The 20617-nt window shown below is 46.8% G+C and overlaps 1 protein-coding gene across 5 annotated transcripts in view; it reads left to right on the top strand.

Annotated features, from left to right (window-relative positions):
- The window catches only part of TLK1 (tousled like kinase 1), a 523998-nt gene that overhangs the window by 443269 nt on the left and 60112 nt on the right, over window positions 1-20617 (top strand). For all 5 annotated transcript variants that reach the window (XM_075317318.1, XM_075317317.1, XM_075317320.1 and 2 more), the window contains one exon: window positions 2205-2297. In XM_075317318.1, coding sequence (XP_075173433.1) covers window positions 2205-2297 — 93 coding nt within the window. The remainder of the gene's footprint in view (window positions 1-2204; window positions 2298-20617) is intronic.

The raw sequence follows: 20617 nt of genomic DNA, 5'->3' as shown, positions 1-20617 counted from the left end.
CTTTTTTTTTTATTACATGGTTACTGTTTGCCAGCCTATTTCAGATTGCCATTGGGCTTTGTTCACACACTAGCACATACAGTATATCACACCCCTCACATTTTTGTACATTCTTTATATATTTTCATGGGACAGCACTGAAGATATGACACTGACACAATGTACAGTGTCAGTGTGCAGCTTGTATAATAGTGTAAATTTGGTGTTTCCTCTTAATAACTCAACCCAGCCATTAATGTCAAAAGTACTGGCAACAAAAGTGATTACACCCCTAAGTGTTAATATTTTGTGTGGCCACCACTATTTTCTAGCAGTCCCTTAACTCTCTTGGGCATGGGGTTCACTTGATCTTCACAGAAGCCACTGGATCCTTTTACATCCTCCATGACAACATGGAGCTGGTGGATGCTAGAGATCTTGTGCTCTTCCACCTTCCATTTGAGCAGGCCCCACAGATGCTCAATAGGGTTTAGGTCTGGAGACGCTTGGCCAATCCAGCACCTTTGTCCTCAGTTTCTTTCGCAAGGCAGTGGTCGTCCTTTAGGTGTGGTTGGAGCCTTTAGCATATTGGAATACTGCCCTGTCTCCAGTTTTTGAAGGGAGGGGGATCATGCTCTGCTTCAGTATGTCGAGTACATGTTGCCATTTATGGTTCACTCAATGAACTGTAGCTCTTCACAGCCAGCAGCACTCATGCAGCCACAAACCATGACACTCCCACCGCCATGCTTGACTGTAGGCAGAACACACTTTTCTTTGTACTCCTCTACTGGTTGCTGTCACACGCTCTTGACATCATCTGAATCCAATAAGTTTATCTTGGGCTCATCAGACCACAGATCATGGTTCCAGTAATGCATGTCCTTAGTTTCCTTGTCTTCAGAAAACTGTTTGTGGATTTTGTTGTGCATCATTTTTAGAAGAGACTTCCTTCTGGGACAACAGCCATGCAGACCAATTGGATGCAGTGTGCGGCGTATGGTATGAGCACTGACATGCTGACCCAGCCACCCCTGTAACCTCTGTAGCAATGCTTGCAGCACTTTTATGTGTTTTTTGAAAAGACAACCTCTGGATATGACGCTGAGCACGTGCACTCTGCTTCTTTGGTCGACCTTGACAAGGCCTGTTCTTAGTAAGGAACCTGTCTTATTAAACCACTATATGGTCTTGGCCACCGCGCTGCAGCTCAGTTTCAGGATATTGGCAATCTTCTTATAGACTAGGCCATTTATATGTAAAACAACCATTATTTTTTTCAGAATTCTTTGCCATGAGGACCATGTATAGCTTCCAGTGACCAGTATGAGAGTGTGTGAGCGATAACACCAAATGTGACACCCCTGCGCCCCATTCACACCTGAGACCTTGTAACCCTATGGAGTCACATGACATCGGGGAGGGAAAATGGCTAATTGGGCACAATTTGCCAATTTTCACTTAGGGGTGTACTCACTTTTGTTGCCAGCGGTTTACACGTTAATGGCTGTGTTTTGAGTTATTTAGAAAGCACCAGATTTACACTGTTATACAAGCTGCACACTGACACTGTACATTGTATCACAAATCTTCAGTGTTGTTCCATGAAAAGATATAATAAAATATTAAAAATGTGTGTGTGTGTGTGGGGGGGGGTGTACTCACTTTTGTGATATACTATATTTGTCCACCGTAGTGAAGCAGACTAGATAATGAAGTCCTACATTAAAGAGTGACATAGCTGGGAAAAAAACATCAAATGCACAGGATCGCAATTTATATTTGACTCTTTCTATGTCTGCTTATGTTTAACGCAAAGAACGATATGAAAGTTCTGTGTGAACGAAGGCTGAAGTGTTGATGCTATAGGACATAATACAATACTGGGGGAACCTGCACTGAAACCGAGACTATTGTCTACACTGCATGTCGAGGGGCTTGTAACTATAAGGGTACGTGCGCACGTCTGCGATCTAATCCGCAGCGTTTTAAGTCGCTGCATGTGCGTTTCAAAACGCAGCCGAAAAGCCTGACACACTGTCAGGATTCACAAAGTGACTGCAGACTTATCAGGAGTCCTAACAACCCCTTTAATTGCATAGCTGCTTGGTCACAAATGTATACTTACTACGTGTGTATTTTTAGATGCCGTCAATGGTCATATATTACTTTTCTCCTTTAATAAGTACTGTTTGTGAAGTTAACACTCTTTGCCCGTCATACAGACCGATCTCACGATGCTGAAGCTTGCTGCGCTAGAAAGTAATAAAAACCAGGATCTGGAAAAAAAAGAAGGCAGAATAGATGATTTGCTCAGGGTGAGTAATACATGTTCTGAAAGGAGTGATATTAATTTGTGGAGTTACATGTTACAAGTGTATGTGCACACGCTGGATGACATATATTTGTATGATGGATGGTATCCTCTTATTACATTAACTCTCCTTATTTCTGCAAATACAACATGCACGTTTAAATCCCCCTTTACAGTAGGTAGCTGTCCTCTAAACACACGATCGGCTGACAGCTATCTCTCCCGACTCCCCTGTACACAGGAAAGCTCGTTTTTTCATGTGGCATCAAAATGGTTGAGCGTTAAAATTGTAACTGCCTGAGCCCCATCTCTCCAACATCATCTGCAGGGGAGGTTCAGCGTGTCGTCCCACAATGGAGGGTGTCTGTGTTTGGTCCTTCAGGATCGGGCAACACGGTGACTTGACCGTGCAATAGTTGGCAAAGTCCCAATGCTGAATAGTAACTAATGATGGTGATCGTGGTCTTGTTGAAACCCAGCAGATTTGGATTTTTGTCGACTGTCCTGTTGCATGAATTCACAAAATATAAGCATTATTGGTTGTAACTCGGTGCATTGCCATATATACAGTCATATGAAAAAGTTTGGGCACCCCTATTAATGTTAACCTTTTTTCTTTATAACAATTTGGGTTTTTGCAACAGCTATTTCACTTTCATATATCTAATAACTAATGGATTCAGTAATATTTCTGGATTGAAATGAGGTTTATTGTACTAACAGAAAATGTGCATTCCGCATTTAAACAAAATTTGACCGGTGCAAAAGTATGGGCACCTCAACATAAAGTGATATTTTGTAGATCCTCCTTTTGCAAAAATACCAGCCTCTAGTCACTTCCTGTAGCTTTTAATGAGTTCCTGGATGAAGGATATTTGACCATTCCTGTTTAGAAAACAATTCCAGTTCAGTTAAGTTTGATGGTCGCCGAGCATGGACAGCACGCTTCAAATCATCCCACAGATTTTCAATGATATTCAGGTCTGGGGACTGGGATGGCCATTCCAGAACATTGTAATTGTTCCTCTGCATGAATGCCAGAGTAGATTTGGAGCGGTGTTTTGGATCATTGTTTTGCTGAAATATCCATCCCCTGCGTAACTTCAACTTCGTCACTGATTCTTGCACATAATTGTCAAGAATCTGCTTGAATCCATGCGACACTCAACTTTAACAAGATTCCCGGTGCCGGCATTGGCCACACAGCCCCAAAGCATGATGGCACTTCCACCAAATTTTACTGTGGGTAGCAAGTGCTTTTCTTGGCCTGCCACTTCTGGGCTTAACAAGACCTGTACCTGCGTTCTTCCATTTCTTTGTCGCTCCATTGGGAGACCCAGACAATTGGGTGTATAGGCTATGCCTCCGGAGGCCGCACAAAGTATTACACTAAAAGTGTAAAGCCCCTCCCCTTCTGCCTATACACCCCCCGTGCTCCCACGGGCTCCTCAGTTTTTATGCTTTGTGCGAAGGAGGCAGACATGCACGCACAGCTCCATAGATTGGTCAGCAGCAGCTGCTGACTATGTCGGATGGAAGAAAAGTGGGCCCATATAGGGCCCCCAGCATGCTCCCTTCTCACCCCACTCTTGTCGGCGGTGTTGTTAAGGTTGAGGTATCCATTGCGGGTACGGAGGCTGGAGCCCACATGCTGTTTTCCTTCCCCATCCCCCTTAGGGCTCTGGGTGAAGTGGGATCCTATCGGTCTCCAGGCACTGAGACCGTGCTTCATCCACAACTCCTGGGAGCCTGCTGGATAGGAGCCGGGTATCGTTCAGGGACATGGCCCTGCTACTTGGAGGTACTCTGTGTCCCCGTGGGGACCGAGCACAGCAACACTCCAGCATTGCTGGGTGTGCTAGTGCACCGGGGACCGCGGCGCTGACCGGGTTAAATGTGCCATTACACACTCAGCGTCGCTGAGTGTGTTTATGTAGGGGGACTACCGCGCTGACCGCCGCCGCCATGTTTAACACTGAGGCGCGGCTGGGACTTGTAGTGCGCCGGGGACTTCCGCGCGGCCGCGCTTTTACGGCGGCCGCGCTTATTACTCGAGTCCCCGGCTTTTGCGGCCTAGTCTTTCTTCCTCCCGCCCACAGCCCTGACAAGCAGGGGAAGGGCGGGACGCTGTACAGACGAGCAGCAATGAGGGCTGGAGCATGCTTTGCATACTCCACCCCCCTCACTGTGCACTGTGGGGCACCAGTTCCCGCACTTTCTGGGTCACGCCCACGGCTCCCTCCTCTCCTCAGGACGCCGGCAGCCATTCCTGTCAGCTCCTCGGACGCTGCAGAGGGGGACAAATTCTGGGAGACCCAGGCAGGGATTCTGGTGGCCTCACAACCGCTTTAAGCGGGTGGTAAGCAGCACCTGTGGTGCTAGCCCCATTGTGCAGAAGTGTAATTATATGTTTATGGTATATACTTTACACTGTATAGTGCACAGTTGTTTTCTGGCTATATATCCCTATTGTGTTGCTCAGGGAAGACAATAGCATGGCGCCCACAAAAGGCAGGGGTGCCAAAACACAGGCTTACTATGCTGCCTGTGCCACATGTACGACGCCGCTACCGGCAGGTTCCACTGACCCTCATTGTGTGCACTGCTCGGCCCCTACTGCACTTGCTCAGCCGGAGCCTCTGCTAAGAGGGGCCCAGGGGGAGCCACCTGCTGACACTCTCCAGGTGACACGGACGCAGTTTGCAGTCTTTACGGATAAACTCTCTGAAACTATGGCTAAGATACTAGAAGCCTTGCAGTCCAGACCGGTATCTCAGCACAGGGACTCTGTTGAATCATTGTTCCCTGGCCCCCCTCAGTTGGACCAACAATGTCCCCCCGGGGTATCTCATAGATCCCAGGCTGGGGGCTCTGACACGGACCCCAGCCCCAGACCGATTAAGCGAGCTCGCTTGGAGATTCCCTCGACATCATCATATTGTTCTATTACGAGGTATTAATTTACCCACCCAGGGACTGCTTTTGGACGTCCCAATTGTCTGGGTCTCCCAATGGAGCGACAAAGAAGAAGGGAATTTTGTTTACTTACCGTAAATTCCTTTTCTTCTAGCTCCAATTGGGAGACCCAGCACCCGCCCCTGTTTTTTTGTGTACACATGTTGTTCATGTTGAATGGTTTCAGTTCTCCGATATTCCTTCGGATTGAATTTACTTTAAACCAGTTTATAATTTTTTTCCTCCTTCTTGCTTTTGCACCAAAACTGAGGAGCCCGTGGGAGCACGGGGGGTGTATAGGCAGAAGGGGAGGGGCTTTACACTTTTAGTGTAATACTTTGTGCGGCCTCCGGAGGCATAGCCTATACACCCAATTGTCTGGGTCTCCCAATTGGAGCTAGAAGAAAAGGAATTTACGGTAAGTAAACAAAATTCCCTTCTTCCTTACTATGTTCCTCACAGTGGAAACTAACAGTTTAAATCTCTGAGACAACTTTTTGTATCCTTCCCCTGAACAACTATGTTGAATAATCTTTGTTTTCAGATCATTTGAGAGTTGTTTTGAGGAGCCCATGATGCCACTCTTCATAGGAGATTCAAATAGGAGAACAACTTGCAAGTGGCCACCTTAAATACCTTTTCTCATGATTGGATACACCTGCCTATGAAGTTCAAAGCTCAATGAGGTTACAAAACCAATTTGGTGGTTTAGTAAGTCAGTAAAAAGTAGTTAGGAGTGTTCAAATCAAGAAATTGATAAGGGTGCCCATACTTTTGCACCGGTCAAATTTTGTTTAAATGCGGATTGCACATTTTCTGTTAGTACAATAAACCTCATTTCAATCCAGAAATATTACTCAGTCCATCAGTTATTAGATATATGAAACTGAAATAGCAAAAACCCAAATTGTTATAAAGAAAAAAGGTTAACATTAATAGGGGTGCCCAAACTTTTTCATATGACTGTACATCTTGTGGCCATAGTCACCACAGTTCAGTGGCTGGACCTCTGCCGATAGGACGTCAATAATATTTCCTAAGATTATGTGCCTTATGTCTATTATGAAACCACCCTTAGAATGTGACCAGTGACTTTGCCCCATCACAGGGGACAACTGCTCATACATGTGACAGGCGGGCGAGGAGTTGTGAGAAGAATTTGTTATAGCTTGCACAGGAAAAGAGATGTGCGCTTATATATTTCATAAAGCAATGTTTTTCATTTAGCCAAATGTTTCCTGAACAGTGCTTGTATACCTCCACATTAGGACCTTGCACCTAGATAAGATGGTATCATGGATCCATTTTTCTATTGCAACCTTTCTAAGCATGCCTGGGCCTTAGTGGGTATTTACACTAGCTGATTATCGTAAATGAGCCTGATAATCGGCCAGTGTATACAGGCTGCTGATAAACGAGCTCATTTAAAAATCATCATTGTTGGCAGCACAACATGCTGTTTATAAAGGACTTGTGCTGCCGAGAAAAATTGCATTCTGTGCTCACAGAATGATCATCTTACCTAGCGTTCTGTGTGCAAGGGTTGTCGTTGTTTGTTTAAGCAGTCTATTAAACTATTGTAAATAAGCAAATGTAGCTGATTAGTGATCGTTTAACGCTGCAGGTTGAAACAGTGGAAGGCTACGTGCGCACTCTGCGGATTTTGCCGCGGATTTGCTGCAGAAAATGTGTTTAACATTGCTGCAGTCATTCCCCAGCAAATCCTATGGGTTTTTAAAAAAAAAGCTGTGCGCACACTGTGGTTTTTTTTTTTATACCCGCAGATTTACCCGTGGATTTCCCGCTGCGGAATTAATGAGCATGTCATTTCTTTTCCGCAGGTACCTGCGTTTTTTTGGTATTTAGATAATGGTAAAAATCCGCATGGACCAACCTGCGGAAAATCCCCGGCAGACCGCGGTAAAACCGCATGCAGATTTCGCTGCAGATTTTACTGCGGGTGCAGGATTCAAGAGGGTCCATATTTTCCTTAAAGGGAACCTGTCAGCAGAAATTTCCTCTAAAACCTAAAAGATTCCCCCTCTGCAGCTCCTGGGCTGCATTCTAGAAAGGTCCCTGTTATTAGTGTGCCCCCTTTCTGACCAAAATACAGAGTTTATAAAGTGGTACCTTTTTGGATTTGGATTCTGTAAATGGGACACGGGGGCGGGCTGCCTGGCGTCCGTTAGTCTGCCTCCTGACGCTTTAGGCCGTCCCCCATCACTCCTTTCCATAACTGTGGACGCCGCCCAGTGCTCCACAGGTCCCTGCGCATGCCCAGTGCCCATCTCTCGTGGATGAGCACTGTGCCCTGTGTCACCGCGGGTGACGTGCGCGCAGGCTTTAGATTATGGGCGGTGCTGTGATGTTTATTACCAAGCAACCGCCCATAATCGCGGGACCGCGCTTTCCCCCTCGGCGTCCTTCGTTCTGCGCAAGCGCGGTGCTGCTGACCCCACGTCACCTCCTTCCCAGGGCAAGATGGGAAGGAGGTGACGTGGGGTCAGCAGCACCGCGCTTGCGCAGAACGAAGGACGCCGAGGGGGAAAGCGCGGTCCCGCGATTATGGGCGGTTGCTTGGTAATCGCCCATAATCTAAAGCCTGCGCGCACGTCACCCGCGGTGACACAGGACACAGTGCTCATCCACGAGAGATGGGCACTGGGCATGCGCAGGGACCTGTGGAGCACTGGGCGACGTCCACAGTTATGGAAAGGAGTGATGGGGGACGGCCTAAAGCGGCAGGAGGCAGACTAACGGACGCCAGGCAGCCCGCCCCCGTGCCCCATTTACAGAATCCAAATCCAAAAAGGTACCACTTTATAAACTCTGTATTTTGGTCAGAAAGGGGGCACACTAATAACAGGGACCTTTCTAGAATGCAGCCCAGGAGCTGCAGAGGGGGAATCTTTTAGGTTTTAGAGGAAATTTCTGCTGACAGGTTCCCTTTAAGAAAAAGTCACTTTCTAGTGCGCACATGGCCTAAATTGCATGCTTATTCAGGATGCCTTCTCATCTTCTGAACAACCGTTCCCTCTCCGTTCCCTCTCCGTTCCCTCTCCGTTCCCTCTCCGTTCCCTCTCCGTTCCCTCTCCGTTCCCTCTCCGATCCCTCTCCGATCCCTCTCCGATCTCTCCCCGATCCCTCCCCGATCCCTCTCCGATCCCGCTCCGATCCCTTTGCCATCCCTTTTTAATCACTCTCTTACCCCTCTCTGATCCTTCTCTGGTCTCCCTCCCATTACTTCCGATCCACCTCCAATCCCGTTCTGATCACTCTCTGACCCTTCTCTTATTTTTCTCTGATTCCTCTCCAATCAGTATAATCTTAAAGGTTTTCTCAGACTCTAGTCTTGGGAACGAATGATTATTTTATTACCACACCGTCTGCACATTGAACTTGACCTACCCTGCATAATTATTGTCAGCTGACGGGCAAGTGTTTACCTGAAATTTTTTATTTTTTTTAACCCTCGTTTTGAACGACTATTCCTGTTGTAAAGGGCCACGATAAACAATATTACTATATTGTCTGACATCAAATACCAGATCTACTGTCATTCTGAGTAATTAGATGTCCTATTCGCCCGGATGTCTGAGAATGGGGACTTGGTCTTCTTTAAGAGAAGCAAACCAAAAAACTTTTTTTTATTTTTTTATTTTTTTTCTTGCCTTTGTATACCATCTGAAAGTAAATCCCTCTTCACACTTTTTTTTTTTTTTTCTTTTTTAATAAACAAACTGAGCTCTTCTCGCCCTCCCCTTGTACAGTGTTGAGTCTCTGCTGTGCGCAGCGATGCAGCCAATAAGCGAGTATGATGGCTTGAAACGGCTCATGTCGTCCATCATCAAATGGCCGTAAAATCCATCAAAATGAGAGGTACATACACACCACCAATTATTTTCTGCCTCCCATGCGTTCTCCATCATGGCCTGTGTGCTTCAGGCAGTAATAACAAATTTATGCTAAATGACAAACAATACAATTTGGTGAGTGTGTTTTGCAAAGTGGGGTGGTCCGATGTAATGACAATCTGGAAATCCTATGAAAAAGCAATTAGTTCATCATCGTTTCTAACAGTTGACATACTAGAATCCAAATATTTATCATCATTCCTTTAGTTATGATCTTAATATATAATCAATTACATATATTTTGTTGTATGTTTTTGTACATACAGTGTGTTTTCTTTTGTCAGTAATAATAATTTATTCGTATAGCGCTATTAATTCCATAGCACTTTACATACATTGGCAACACTGTCCCCATTGGGGCTCACAATCTAAGGTCCCTAACTGTATGTTTTTGGAGTGTGGGAGGAAACCCACGCAATCACGGGGAGAACATACAAACTCCTTGCAGATGGTGTCCTTGGCGGGAATTGAACCCAGGACCCCAGCGCTGTAAAACTGCAGTGCTAACCACTGAGCCACCGTGCCGCCCAGTAACTTATGTAATGGCCATTAGTGTATGAATAGTTTATTATATACGTGTTTTTAATTCATCGTGAGTCTGTTTCAGCATTTCATTTTTTGAGCCTTTGAAATGGGAACCGGTCATGTTGAAATAGTATCTGATCTGCGTGCAGGATTTATAGAGCAGGAGGAGAGGATCAGATTCATGCACTTTTTTGTTGGAAAAGTTTCAGTAAAACGTGTATTTCCTTCCTTAAGGAAATCCCTGAAGTCTTTATTCCTGAGTCCCATGGACAGTCCTATTCAGTGATTGGTAGTCTCCCTTTGTGACTGCATGCAGAGATAGCTGTCAATCACTCGTAGGACCGCCCACTGGACTCATGAGTACAAACACCGAGGATTTAATTAAATAAAATACAAGTTAAATCTTATCCAATAAAGTAATATATCATTCTGCTCAGCTTTTCTATTCCGTGCCATCCACTGATTGTACTGCTCATACAACATGACTGGTTCCCTTTAATCAATCCATACTACCTGTATATAATAATAATAATTATTTATTTATATAGCGCTATTAATTCCACAGCACTTTACATGCATTGACAACACTCTCCCCATTGTGGCTCACACTCTAAATTCCCTATCAGTATGTCTTTTTGGAATGCGGGAGAAAACCGGAGTACCCAGAGGAAACCCACGCAAACAGGGTGAGAACCTACAAACTCCTTGCAGATGGTGTCTGCAACCTGGGGTCGTGGGAATTGAACCCACGACCCCAGCGCTGCAAGACTGCAGTGCTAACCACTGAGCCACCGTGCAGCCATATGAGCCTATGTTACACGGGTCCGTCATTAGTCTGACCACCATGATTTGCCGCACACCCACAAAAGAAAATTCTCCTTGTCACGTATTATAAATTGTTTGTTGCTGCCTGAAGCACACAGGCCATTACTAAGAACGCATTTTGCTTGAGAAACACGATGGCGTTGTGCCTTTACACCACATTTTGGTGGATTTTGTGGCTTAATCTGGAGTGCTGGATACCTCTTCCTTTTCTTTTCAATAGCTAAGCTTTTTCTGCGCATTCAGGGAAAATACAAAGGTAGGTGATTTCCTACAATCTCCGGGGCTTTCCCAGAGTGTTGATATATTTATAGGCTTCAGGAATATAGACATTACTTACATAAATGTAGGTGGCTCATGAAGGATAGCAAATAGCAGAAATCATAGCTGTATAATTAGTAGAAGACGCTCCTTATGTCCACCCGGCATAGGCTAGTTTCACACTTGCGTTGGACGGGATCCGTAGCATTGCGTTGTGTGACGCATGCAACGGATGCGTTGCATATAGTGGCACAACGCAATGCTACAGATCGTACAAAATAACGCAATCCGTTATAGGTTTTTTCCTTAACTTTACACATCTGGGCATGCGCAGGTGTGTAAAGACGGATACGTTAACGGAATCCGTCAAATGACGCATTCTAACGGAATCCGCCACCATAGGCGTCCATTATAAAACTAACGGACGCCTAACGGATTCCTGCAGGTTGCGTTTTTTTGACACTCCGCCAAGCGCAGAAAAACGCTACATGCAGCGTTCCATCCGCCCGATGCAGCGTCAAAGTAACGACGCTGCGTTGTCCAGCGGATGCAACGCAGACACTTGCGTTACAGTGCGTCGTCCATACAACTCTATGGAGAATAGCACAGTCCGTTAACGGACTGCGCTATTCTCCATAGTGACGGAATGCGCTGAACGCAAGTGTGAAACTAGCCATAGTCACACCGCTTATCACTTTTTTGTTCCAGTGTTTGCATTGGAGCTACCACATTCTAAGCACTCATTCAGACATCCATTTTCCTCTCGCACCCAGTATTATTTATGGGGTAATTCAGGGAATGGCTGCGATGAGCTCTTCATTAAGGCTGCTTTCACACATCAGTTTTTTTTCCATCAGGCACAATCCGGCAAAAAACCTGAAAAAAACTGATCAGGCATCTGTTGCCAATGGATCCGGTTTTTCCCCCATAGACTTCTACTAGCACCGGATTGTGCCGGATGGCCTTGCGTTACATCTGGCATTCGCCGGATCCGGCAAAATTTGCTTGTCCGGAGGCCGAATGGAACGCTAAGGGGAATGTTTTTTGTCTCCGGTGAAAAACTGTATTGCGCTGGATCCGGCGCCATACAGCATGTTTTATAATGGAAGCCTATGGATGCGGCAAAAAAAAACGGATACAGCTGCCAGATCCGTTTTTTTGAACTGAGCATACTCAGTAACACAACGGATCCATCAAAAAACTGAAGGAACTGATGGAAAAAACTGATGCAACTGATCCGTTTTTTCGCCGCATCCGTTTTTTCGCTCGATCAAGCCTGATGCCAAAAAACTGATGTGTGAAAGCAGCCTTACCCCACTAAATGCTAAAAGAAGACACAAGGAGGACAGACAGTGGGAAGGTGCATGAACTACTTATCCACAGATGACTCAAGAAGAAGTTCAGCAAAGTTTCAGCAATGATACCACAGATGAGAGCAAGCCACCTGCTTGCAACCAGAGCTAGAATGAAGTGAATAATATCACCAGCACCAGTACTGGGAAGATGGGAGTATTTAAGCACCAGGAGAATACAGATGATCAGCAGCTGGGTGGAAGGCGAGCTCCTGCTGGGTCCAAAAGGGAGAGAGATAAATCCAGCAGGAACGGTACTGTACCTATACCAATGAACGCTTTGACCTTCTATTACCAGAAACCACATGACTGTCTGTCACCCGTGACACACGTCCAATATTGACCTTAGTGTCTGACCAAAATCGGCAATGCAAGTCTGTGGGTCAGTGAAAAAAATCAGCAGCAGTCACATGTCATCCATCCGACTGAAGTCCGTTTTTTATACATTTCTAGATAGGAGACACTTGAGAAACGTTTATTTTTAGTTTTCTCATCCGAGAAAAATGCAAACCAAACTCGAATGACACTGCTGAAACTCCGAACACAATCGATGATGAAATGCAGAACGGATTTTCTCATACGAGTATGAACCCTAACCGTGAGACTTGGCAGACCTGACGACCTTAACCCCTTCCTTACTCCATCTCTCTATCCACATTTTGGATAATCTTGATTACTCTGAGACAAGATAAGTCACCCAACATCATTGCCAGCCTGGCTGATGGGTGGAAGGACTAGAACCCTTTGACCATGTTGCCAAATCTTGTACATGAATTCCCTCTAAGGCTATGTTCACACTTCCGTTGTGTTGCTTCCGTCAGATCCGTCATTTTTTAGATGTCAACTGACGCAACGGATGTCTTATTTCACAGGATTCCGTTGACAGGAATCCTATGAAAAAACTGATCCATTGCGTCCGTTACATCTGTTGTGCATACATTTTTTTGACAGATCCGCGTGATCTGTTGTTTTTGGGACAGCCCAATGGGTGTGCCAAACATGCTGGGCATGCTCAGTAGAGCATGATGGAATTCAGCACTGGATTCCGTCGTGTGACGGATTACGGCGGAATCCAGCATCATAGACCTCCATTATAGCTTTTGACGGATGGCGACGGACACCTGCGGAGTCTGTTTTTTTTTGCTGCTCCAAAAAATGTTACATTCAGCGTTGCTCCCGCCTGACGGTCAGTCAGTAAACGACTGATCCGCCACGTGGTGGATCCAACGCAAGGCCATCAGTCACAATCTGTCGCTAATAGAAGCCTATGGGGGAAAAAAAGATTCCTGCAAAGTATTTTGCAGGATACCGTAATTCCTCAACACGACGGATTGCAACGGAAGCAAAAGAACGGAAATGTGAACATAGCCTAAAGGGTGCTTTACACGCTGCGACATCGCTATCAATCTTGTTAACGATGTGACACGCAAGATCGCAGATGCGATCTGCCGAGATCGCACATGTGACCGCCGCTATAAAAACGACCCATGTGCGATCTCGGCAGATAGCATCTGCGATCTGGCGTATCACATCGCTAACGAGATCGCCAGCGATATCGTTGTGTGTAAAGCACCCTTAAGACCAGAAGGGGAATGCTTTTCAAATTAATTTCTGAAATGCTTTTTTCTATGACTATGGAGTAAGATATCCAACCCTCCTACATTCATAACATAGCTTATACGTGTTACTGGATGCAATCGACATATACCATATTTTTCGCTTTATAAGACGCACCGGATTATAAGACGCACCCCAAATTTAGACATAAAAAAGGTAAAAAAAAAGAAAAATGGGGTCCGTCTTATACTCCGGTGTTCTCTTACCGGAGGGGGGCAGCAGTGGTGGTGAAGCGGTGGCGTCCATGTTTGCAGGTGCGGTGGTGGCAGGCGCGGTGGCGGCCGGGGTTTTCAGGAGCCGCGGGGTCCGTGGTGGTGGCAGCAGCAGCGGCTCGTGAGTCATGCAGCAGGCCGCTGCAGTGAGTGTCCCAGTGTCCGCAGTCCCGGTTCAAATAATGGCGCCTGGAGCGGCGCATGTGCAGATGGAGCTCTCATCCAAGAGCTCCATCTGCGCACGCGCTCGCTCCCGGCGCCATCATTTGAAACTGGGACCGCGGACAAACTGGGTAACTTGCTGCACAGCCGCCCACCCCGCATGCACAGAGTGGCAGCCAGCAGGCTGCCCGCCCACCCTGCGTGCAAGCGTCCGGGTACCTGTGCTTGCGTGCGGGTGCCTGTGCGGCTGCCGCCCGCACACAGCACCCAGCTGCCGCCCGCACACAGCACCCAGCTGCCGCCCGCACACAGCACCCGGCTGCCGCCCGCACACAGCACCCGGCTGCCGCTTGCACGCAGCCACAGGCACCCGATCGCCGCACAGACAGGGCACCCAGGTACCGCTATATTCGGATTATAAGACGCACCCCCCATTTTCCTCCCAAATTTTTGGGAGGAAAAGTGCGTCTTATAAACCGAAAAATACGGTATATCCGCTGAGTGATAAAGCTGAATAAATATCAGCAGTGATGTTTGGACAGAAACCTCAAGCTAACATTTCGCATACACGTAACAGGTTTGCCGTATTTTTGCCTTTTCTCCTGACATGGCACTTGCATCCATTATACTCCTCATCTTCTTGGGAGCTTTTTTTTTTTTTTTTTGTTAACCAATGTCTTGTGATAACTGGGTTTAGCCGTGCACATGATCCGTGCACCGTTTCACATTGGCTCAGAGCAGAGTCCTTGTCACGTCCTTGACTCTTTCAGCCATGTTCTAATTACTTCCCTTCTTGGAGGGCTGGAGCGAATATTGCTTTTTGTAGCAGTCGTCTGTGCGGCTAATCCGGGGCTGCTATACATCTCATAGAATAGTCATCCTATAAATAACCAGCGGAGCATCGTCTATAAATAACTATTGCACAGATAAATCGGCGAGGAATTGACAGTAAACGTTAACAGTTTAGATCCAGGGAATGCGTCTGGGAGCAGAGACCGGGTTATTTTATCTGGTAGCACAATGCGAGTGCACAGATGAATTGTAATGTGCTCTGCGAGGTACAAAAGAACCCCGCATACATGGAAAATTCCTCCTACTAAATGGCTTCCGGCTTTACTTTTTTCTTGGCCTTAATTAATGTTCAATATAATAGAAGATAAAAAAACATAAAACTCATAGACATGTCGATGATCCATTCATACGATGATTGCATTACTATTATCCATAATTTTGCATCCAATATATAGAGTAGCCTGGCCAATGATAGTAATTAAAAAGGTTTCATTAAACTGTTTGGAATTATTGAAAATTATTTTTGCAATTTACTTGCAGTGGTCTTTTGTCACTTTTAGGCTACGTGCGCACTCTGCATTTTTGTGGTGACAACAAAGATGCACATTTCTGGCCCCAAAAAAACACCACATGACTGCCCCCTGTGAGCTCCACGCAGTGACTGAAGTGACTGTGCAATCAACAGTGACGTCACTCAGGTGATTTGCGGTCACAGGTGGAGGACTCCAGCTGTGGCCGTGGCTAACCTGAGTGACGTCACCGCTGATCGCGCGGCTCAGTTCAGTTGCTGTTTGGAGCTCACAGTGGCAGTTATGTTCTATGGCGCTCGCTGTGAGCTTCAGATGTAGCAGTGGTGGAAGCGTCATGGGACTTCGTGTGGATTACGTTGGACCTGCAGGGGTGTTTTTGGGGTTAATAAAGGGGTGAAAGAGGGTGGCTTTTTTGTCTTTTATTCCAAATAAATGATTTTTTTCGTTTTTTGCGTTTATTTACTTTCACTTACAGATTAGTGATGGGAGTGTCTCAGAGACGCCTGCCATGACTAATCTAGGACTTAGTGGCTGCTATGAGCTGCCATTAACTCTCTCATAACCCCAATTGCCACCACACCAGAGCAATCGGGAAGAGCCGAGTAAAGTTCCTGGACTGTAACATCTAATGAATGCGGCATTTCTGGATGGCTGCTGGCTGATATTTTTAGGCTGGGGGGCGCCCAATAACCATGGGTATCCCCAGCCTCAGAATATCAGCCCCCAGCTCTCGGGCTTTATCTGTGCTGGTATTAAAATATGGGGGGATCCTACAACACTTTTTTTTTTATATAGATTTTATTTTACTGTACGATACAGATCGGGGGCTCATCTGACTGCAACCAATCACAGACGCCGGTGGGCAGGGGAAGCAGTGAAGATGTATGTGCCTAATGAGTGACCCGGGAACAAGAATGAGCGGCTACGGGAGCAGTGTACAGACGCGTAGGTGACTGTGTAAGTTTTAAGCACTTGCTCCTACCCCTTTGCGCCAGATTCTGGTCCCCCATAGACTTTATATGGGGACCAGCATCTGTCCAGATACCAGGAATCAATCCGCCGCCGACCCAGACTCTGCGGGGGCTTGATCTGCGAGTCCTCCAAAGCGCAGGGACAAAAGGCAAAAAAATTGACATGCTGCATCTTTGTGATCACCACAAAGATGCAGCCAGAATAAAACTGGAATGTTCGGGCAGCAAAAATGAAATCTCATAGACTTTGCAGGGGATGCATGCAGCTTTGAGAGCAAAACTGCACCTGAATAAACGCAGAAAAAAAAAATGCAGTGTGCGCACAAGGCTTTAGTCCACTTTTATGAAGAGGAAACCATTTTGTCTCCGAAGCAATTGTCACGACCCCATAGCTCTCTGCACCTCTAGCTGGCAATCCTCACTGATGCCTCTTCCTTACGGAATTTGTGAGAGTACAAAAAAAGTGTACAACCGGGCCGGCTGCATCGATATCACTTTAATTGCCTTCTCTATGGAGTGTACGGCTTATTGTGGTTGTATGGACAGATACTCCAGTCTCTGCTGGGGAACGCTGCAGCTCCTTCAGGGTTACCTTTGGTCTCTGCTGCTTCTCTGATTAATGCCCTCCTTGCCCGGGATGAGCGTTTTGGTGCATGGACCTCTTTTGGCAGGTTTGTTGTGGCATTGTTTTCTTTTCATTGGATGATAATGGATTTGACAGTGTCCCGGGGATCATCTGAGATTGTCATAACCCAACCCAGACTTATACTTCTCAACGACTTTGACTCTGACTTGTTTGGAGATCCCGTGACTGTGGTCAGCCGATGACCAATGTCTCTATCATTATGATCCTCCTGTGAATGTCGGCTGTGATCAACATTCATAGGAGATTGTGATTTTTACTGTACAGAGCGTTACTGATGGTGGTACAAAAATACAAGATACAGTGGAACCTCGGTTTACGAGTAACCCGGTTTGCGAGTGTTTCGCTATAGGAGCAAAGCTTGCTGTAAATTTGTAACTCAGTTTACGAGCAAGCTTTGTTGTACGAGCAAATACTCACCGCACACACTTCCGGTTCCGTACTTCTGCCGCGCTTGCTTTGCTAGACGAGTAACTTAGTTTACAAGCACACTCCCAGAACGGATTGTTCTCATAAACCAAGGATCCACTGTACAATGTTTTGGCCAACACAGGGCCTTTGTGAAGCCATTAAAAAGATATACATCTGGCTTGACAAAGGCTTTGTGTTGGCCGAAATGTTGTATCTGTATTTTTGTAGTATATCCTGAGACCAATAAAGTTATTGGGCCACTAGAAGAAACTTTTTTGCCTTAGACTCTACAATATTTTCTTCAAGTGTCAAGATTTTAAGTCAAGATTTTCTTTAACTAAATAGCGGTCTACAAATATCTGAAAGGTAGTCACAGTGCATAGGGAACCAACCTATTCTCATTAGCACAAGGAAGTACAAGAAGCAATGGGATGAAACTGAAAGGAACGAGATTCAGATTAGATATTAGGGAAAACTTTCTAATAGTGAGGGCAGTCAGAGAGTGGAACAGGCGATCACTGGAGGTAGTGAGGGCAGTCAGGGAGTGGAACAGGCGATCACTGGAGGTAGTGAGGGCAGTCAGGGAGTGGAACAGGCAATCACTGGAGGTAGTGAGGGCAGTCAGGGAGTGGAACAGCCGACCGCGGGAGGTAGTGAGGGCAGTCAGGGAGTGGAACAGGCGACCGCGGGAGGTAGTGAGGGCAGTCAGGGAGTGGAACAGGCGACCGCGGGAGGTAGTGAGGGCAGTCAGGGAGTGGAACAGGCGATCACTGGAGGTAGTGAGGGCAGTCAGGGAGTGGAACAGGCGATCACTGGAGGTAGTGAGGGCAGTCAGGGAGTGGAACAGGCGACCACGGGAGGTAGTGAGGGCAGTCAGGGAGTGGAACAGGCGACCGCGGGAGGTAGTGAAGGCAGTCAGGGAGTGGAACAGGCGATCACTGGAGGTAGTGAGGGCAGTCAGGGAGTGGAACAGGCGACCACGGGAGGTAGTGAGGGCAGTCAGGGAGTGGAACAGGCGACCGCGGGAGGTAGTGAGGGCAGTCAGGAAGTGGAACAGGCGACCGCGGGAGGTAGTGAGGGCAGTCAGGGAGTGGAACAGGCGATCACTGGAGGTAGTGAGGGCAGTCAGGGAGTGGAACAGGCGACCACGGGAGGTAGTGAGGGCAGTCAGGGAGTGGAACAGGCGACCGCGGGAGGTAGTGAGGGCAGTCAGGGAGTGGAACAGGCGATCACTGGAGGTAGTGAGGGCAGTCAGGGAGTGGAACAGGCGATCACTGGAGGTAGTGAGGGCAGTCAGGGTGTGGAACAAGCGATCACTGGAGGTAGTGAGGGCAGTCAGGGAGTGGAACAGGCGATCACTGGAGGTAGTGAGGGCAGTCAGGGAGTGGAACAGGCGATCACTGGAGGTAGTGAGGGCAGTCAGGGAGTGGAACAGGCGATCACTGGAGGTAGTGAGGGCAGTCAGGGAGTGGAACAGGCAATCACTGGAGGTAGTGAGGGCAGTCAGGGAGTGGAACAGGCGATCACTGGAGGTAGTGAGGGCAGTCAGGGAGTGGAACAGGCAATCACTGGAGGTAGTGAGGGCAGTCAGGGAGTGGAACAGGCGACCGCGGGAGGTAGTGAGGGCAGTCAGGGAGTGGAACAGGCGACCGCGGAGGGAGTGAGGGCAGTCAGGGAGTGGAACAGGCGATCACTGGAGGTAGTGAGGGCAGTCAGGGAGTGGAACAGGCGACCACGGGAGGTAGTGAGGGCAGTCAGGGAGTGGAACAGGCGATCACTGGAGGGAGGGCAGTCAGGGAGTGGAACAGGCGATCACTGGAGGTAGTGAGGGCAGTCAGGGAGTGGAACAGGCGATCACTGGAGGTAGTGAACATATAGCTGGGATGATTTAGGAAAATCTGCACTCACTGTGGGTTGGACCTGATGGCTCTTGAGGTCCCTCCCAACTCTACCGTGCTATGAAGTTTACAGCTGATGTATCGCTGTGCCAAGTACTATGAACATTGGAAAGGTGCTTGGGATATTGTTGATTCATGCACATATTTTTACTAGTTGGTGATTCTTTAGGGTATTATGGTGCAGTTAGGGGGACTCCACGTTGAGCGGGGTACCAACCTCCATAGAAGGCAGTACCACATTATAGGGCTGCTTGGTGGATATTTCAGCTGGAACTGCACCCCTGCATAAGCCACACTTATAGGTGTATGTATGTAAAAATAAATAAAAATTAAAAAAAAATATATATATATATACCTTGCATGTATATATATTGTATGTTTTTTGTATTAATGCATATTTAATAACCAGTGTTTTTATCTATATTGGAGGGACTATTCGGCCTCTAGTTGGCTCTTTATACATTACATATCCTACTCTTCGTCAGCTCATTACATGTGACCGCTAACACATTTTAACAATCATTGCTTTCCATGTCAAAGGTGTCTGTAGCCTTTAAGGTATGCAATAGTATAATTTTAAGCAGTTGCTTTCCCTTTGCCCTTTATCCGTTAAGACCTGACCAGCTAATCTGCTTTGTATCACTTCTAAGCTGGTAACTATATACTTACAGCTTTCTTCACATGTGATTGTATATCTGCATTACTGCATTTCCTCATGCAGGTGCTTTAAAGGGAACCTGTCAATAGATTTGGTGACTATAAGCTACGGCCATCACCAGTGAGCCCTTATATACAGCATTCTAACATGCTGCATATAAGAGCCCAGGCCAATGTGTAGAATGTAAAAATCACTTTATAATACTCACCTAAACGGTCGGTGCAGTGCAGACTGGTCGGATGGGTGTCTCTGTTGTCCGGGTACGACGCCTCCTCTTTCGGCCATCTTTGTCCTCCTTCTTCTGAAGCCTGGGTGCATGACGTGTCCTATGTCATCCAAATTAGCTGGCACTGAGGTCCTGCGCAGGCGCACTACAATACTTTGATCTGCCCTGCTCAGGGCACATCAAAGTGTGCCTACGCAGGACCTCAATGCCGGCTAATTTGGATGACATAGGACACGTCATGCACCCAGGCTTCAGAAGAAGGAGGACAAAGATGGCCGAAAGAGGAGGCGCAAGCACCGGAGAACGGAGACACCCATCTGACCCATATGCGCCGCACCGACCTTTTAGGTGAGTATTATAAAGTGTTTTTTATGT

The sequence above is a fragment of the Anomaloglossus baeobatrachus genome, chromosome 7 (genome assembly GCF_048569485.1).
Source record: "Anomaloglossus baeobatrachus isolate aAnoBae1 chromosome 7, aAnoBae1.hap1, whole genome shotgun sequence".
NCBI classification, from domain to species: domain Eukaryota; kingdom Metazoa; phylum Chordata; class Amphibia; order Anura; family Aromobatidae; genus Anomaloglossus; species Anomaloglossus baeobatrachus.
This window is presented reverse-complemented; position numbering and strand designations above follow the sequence as displayed.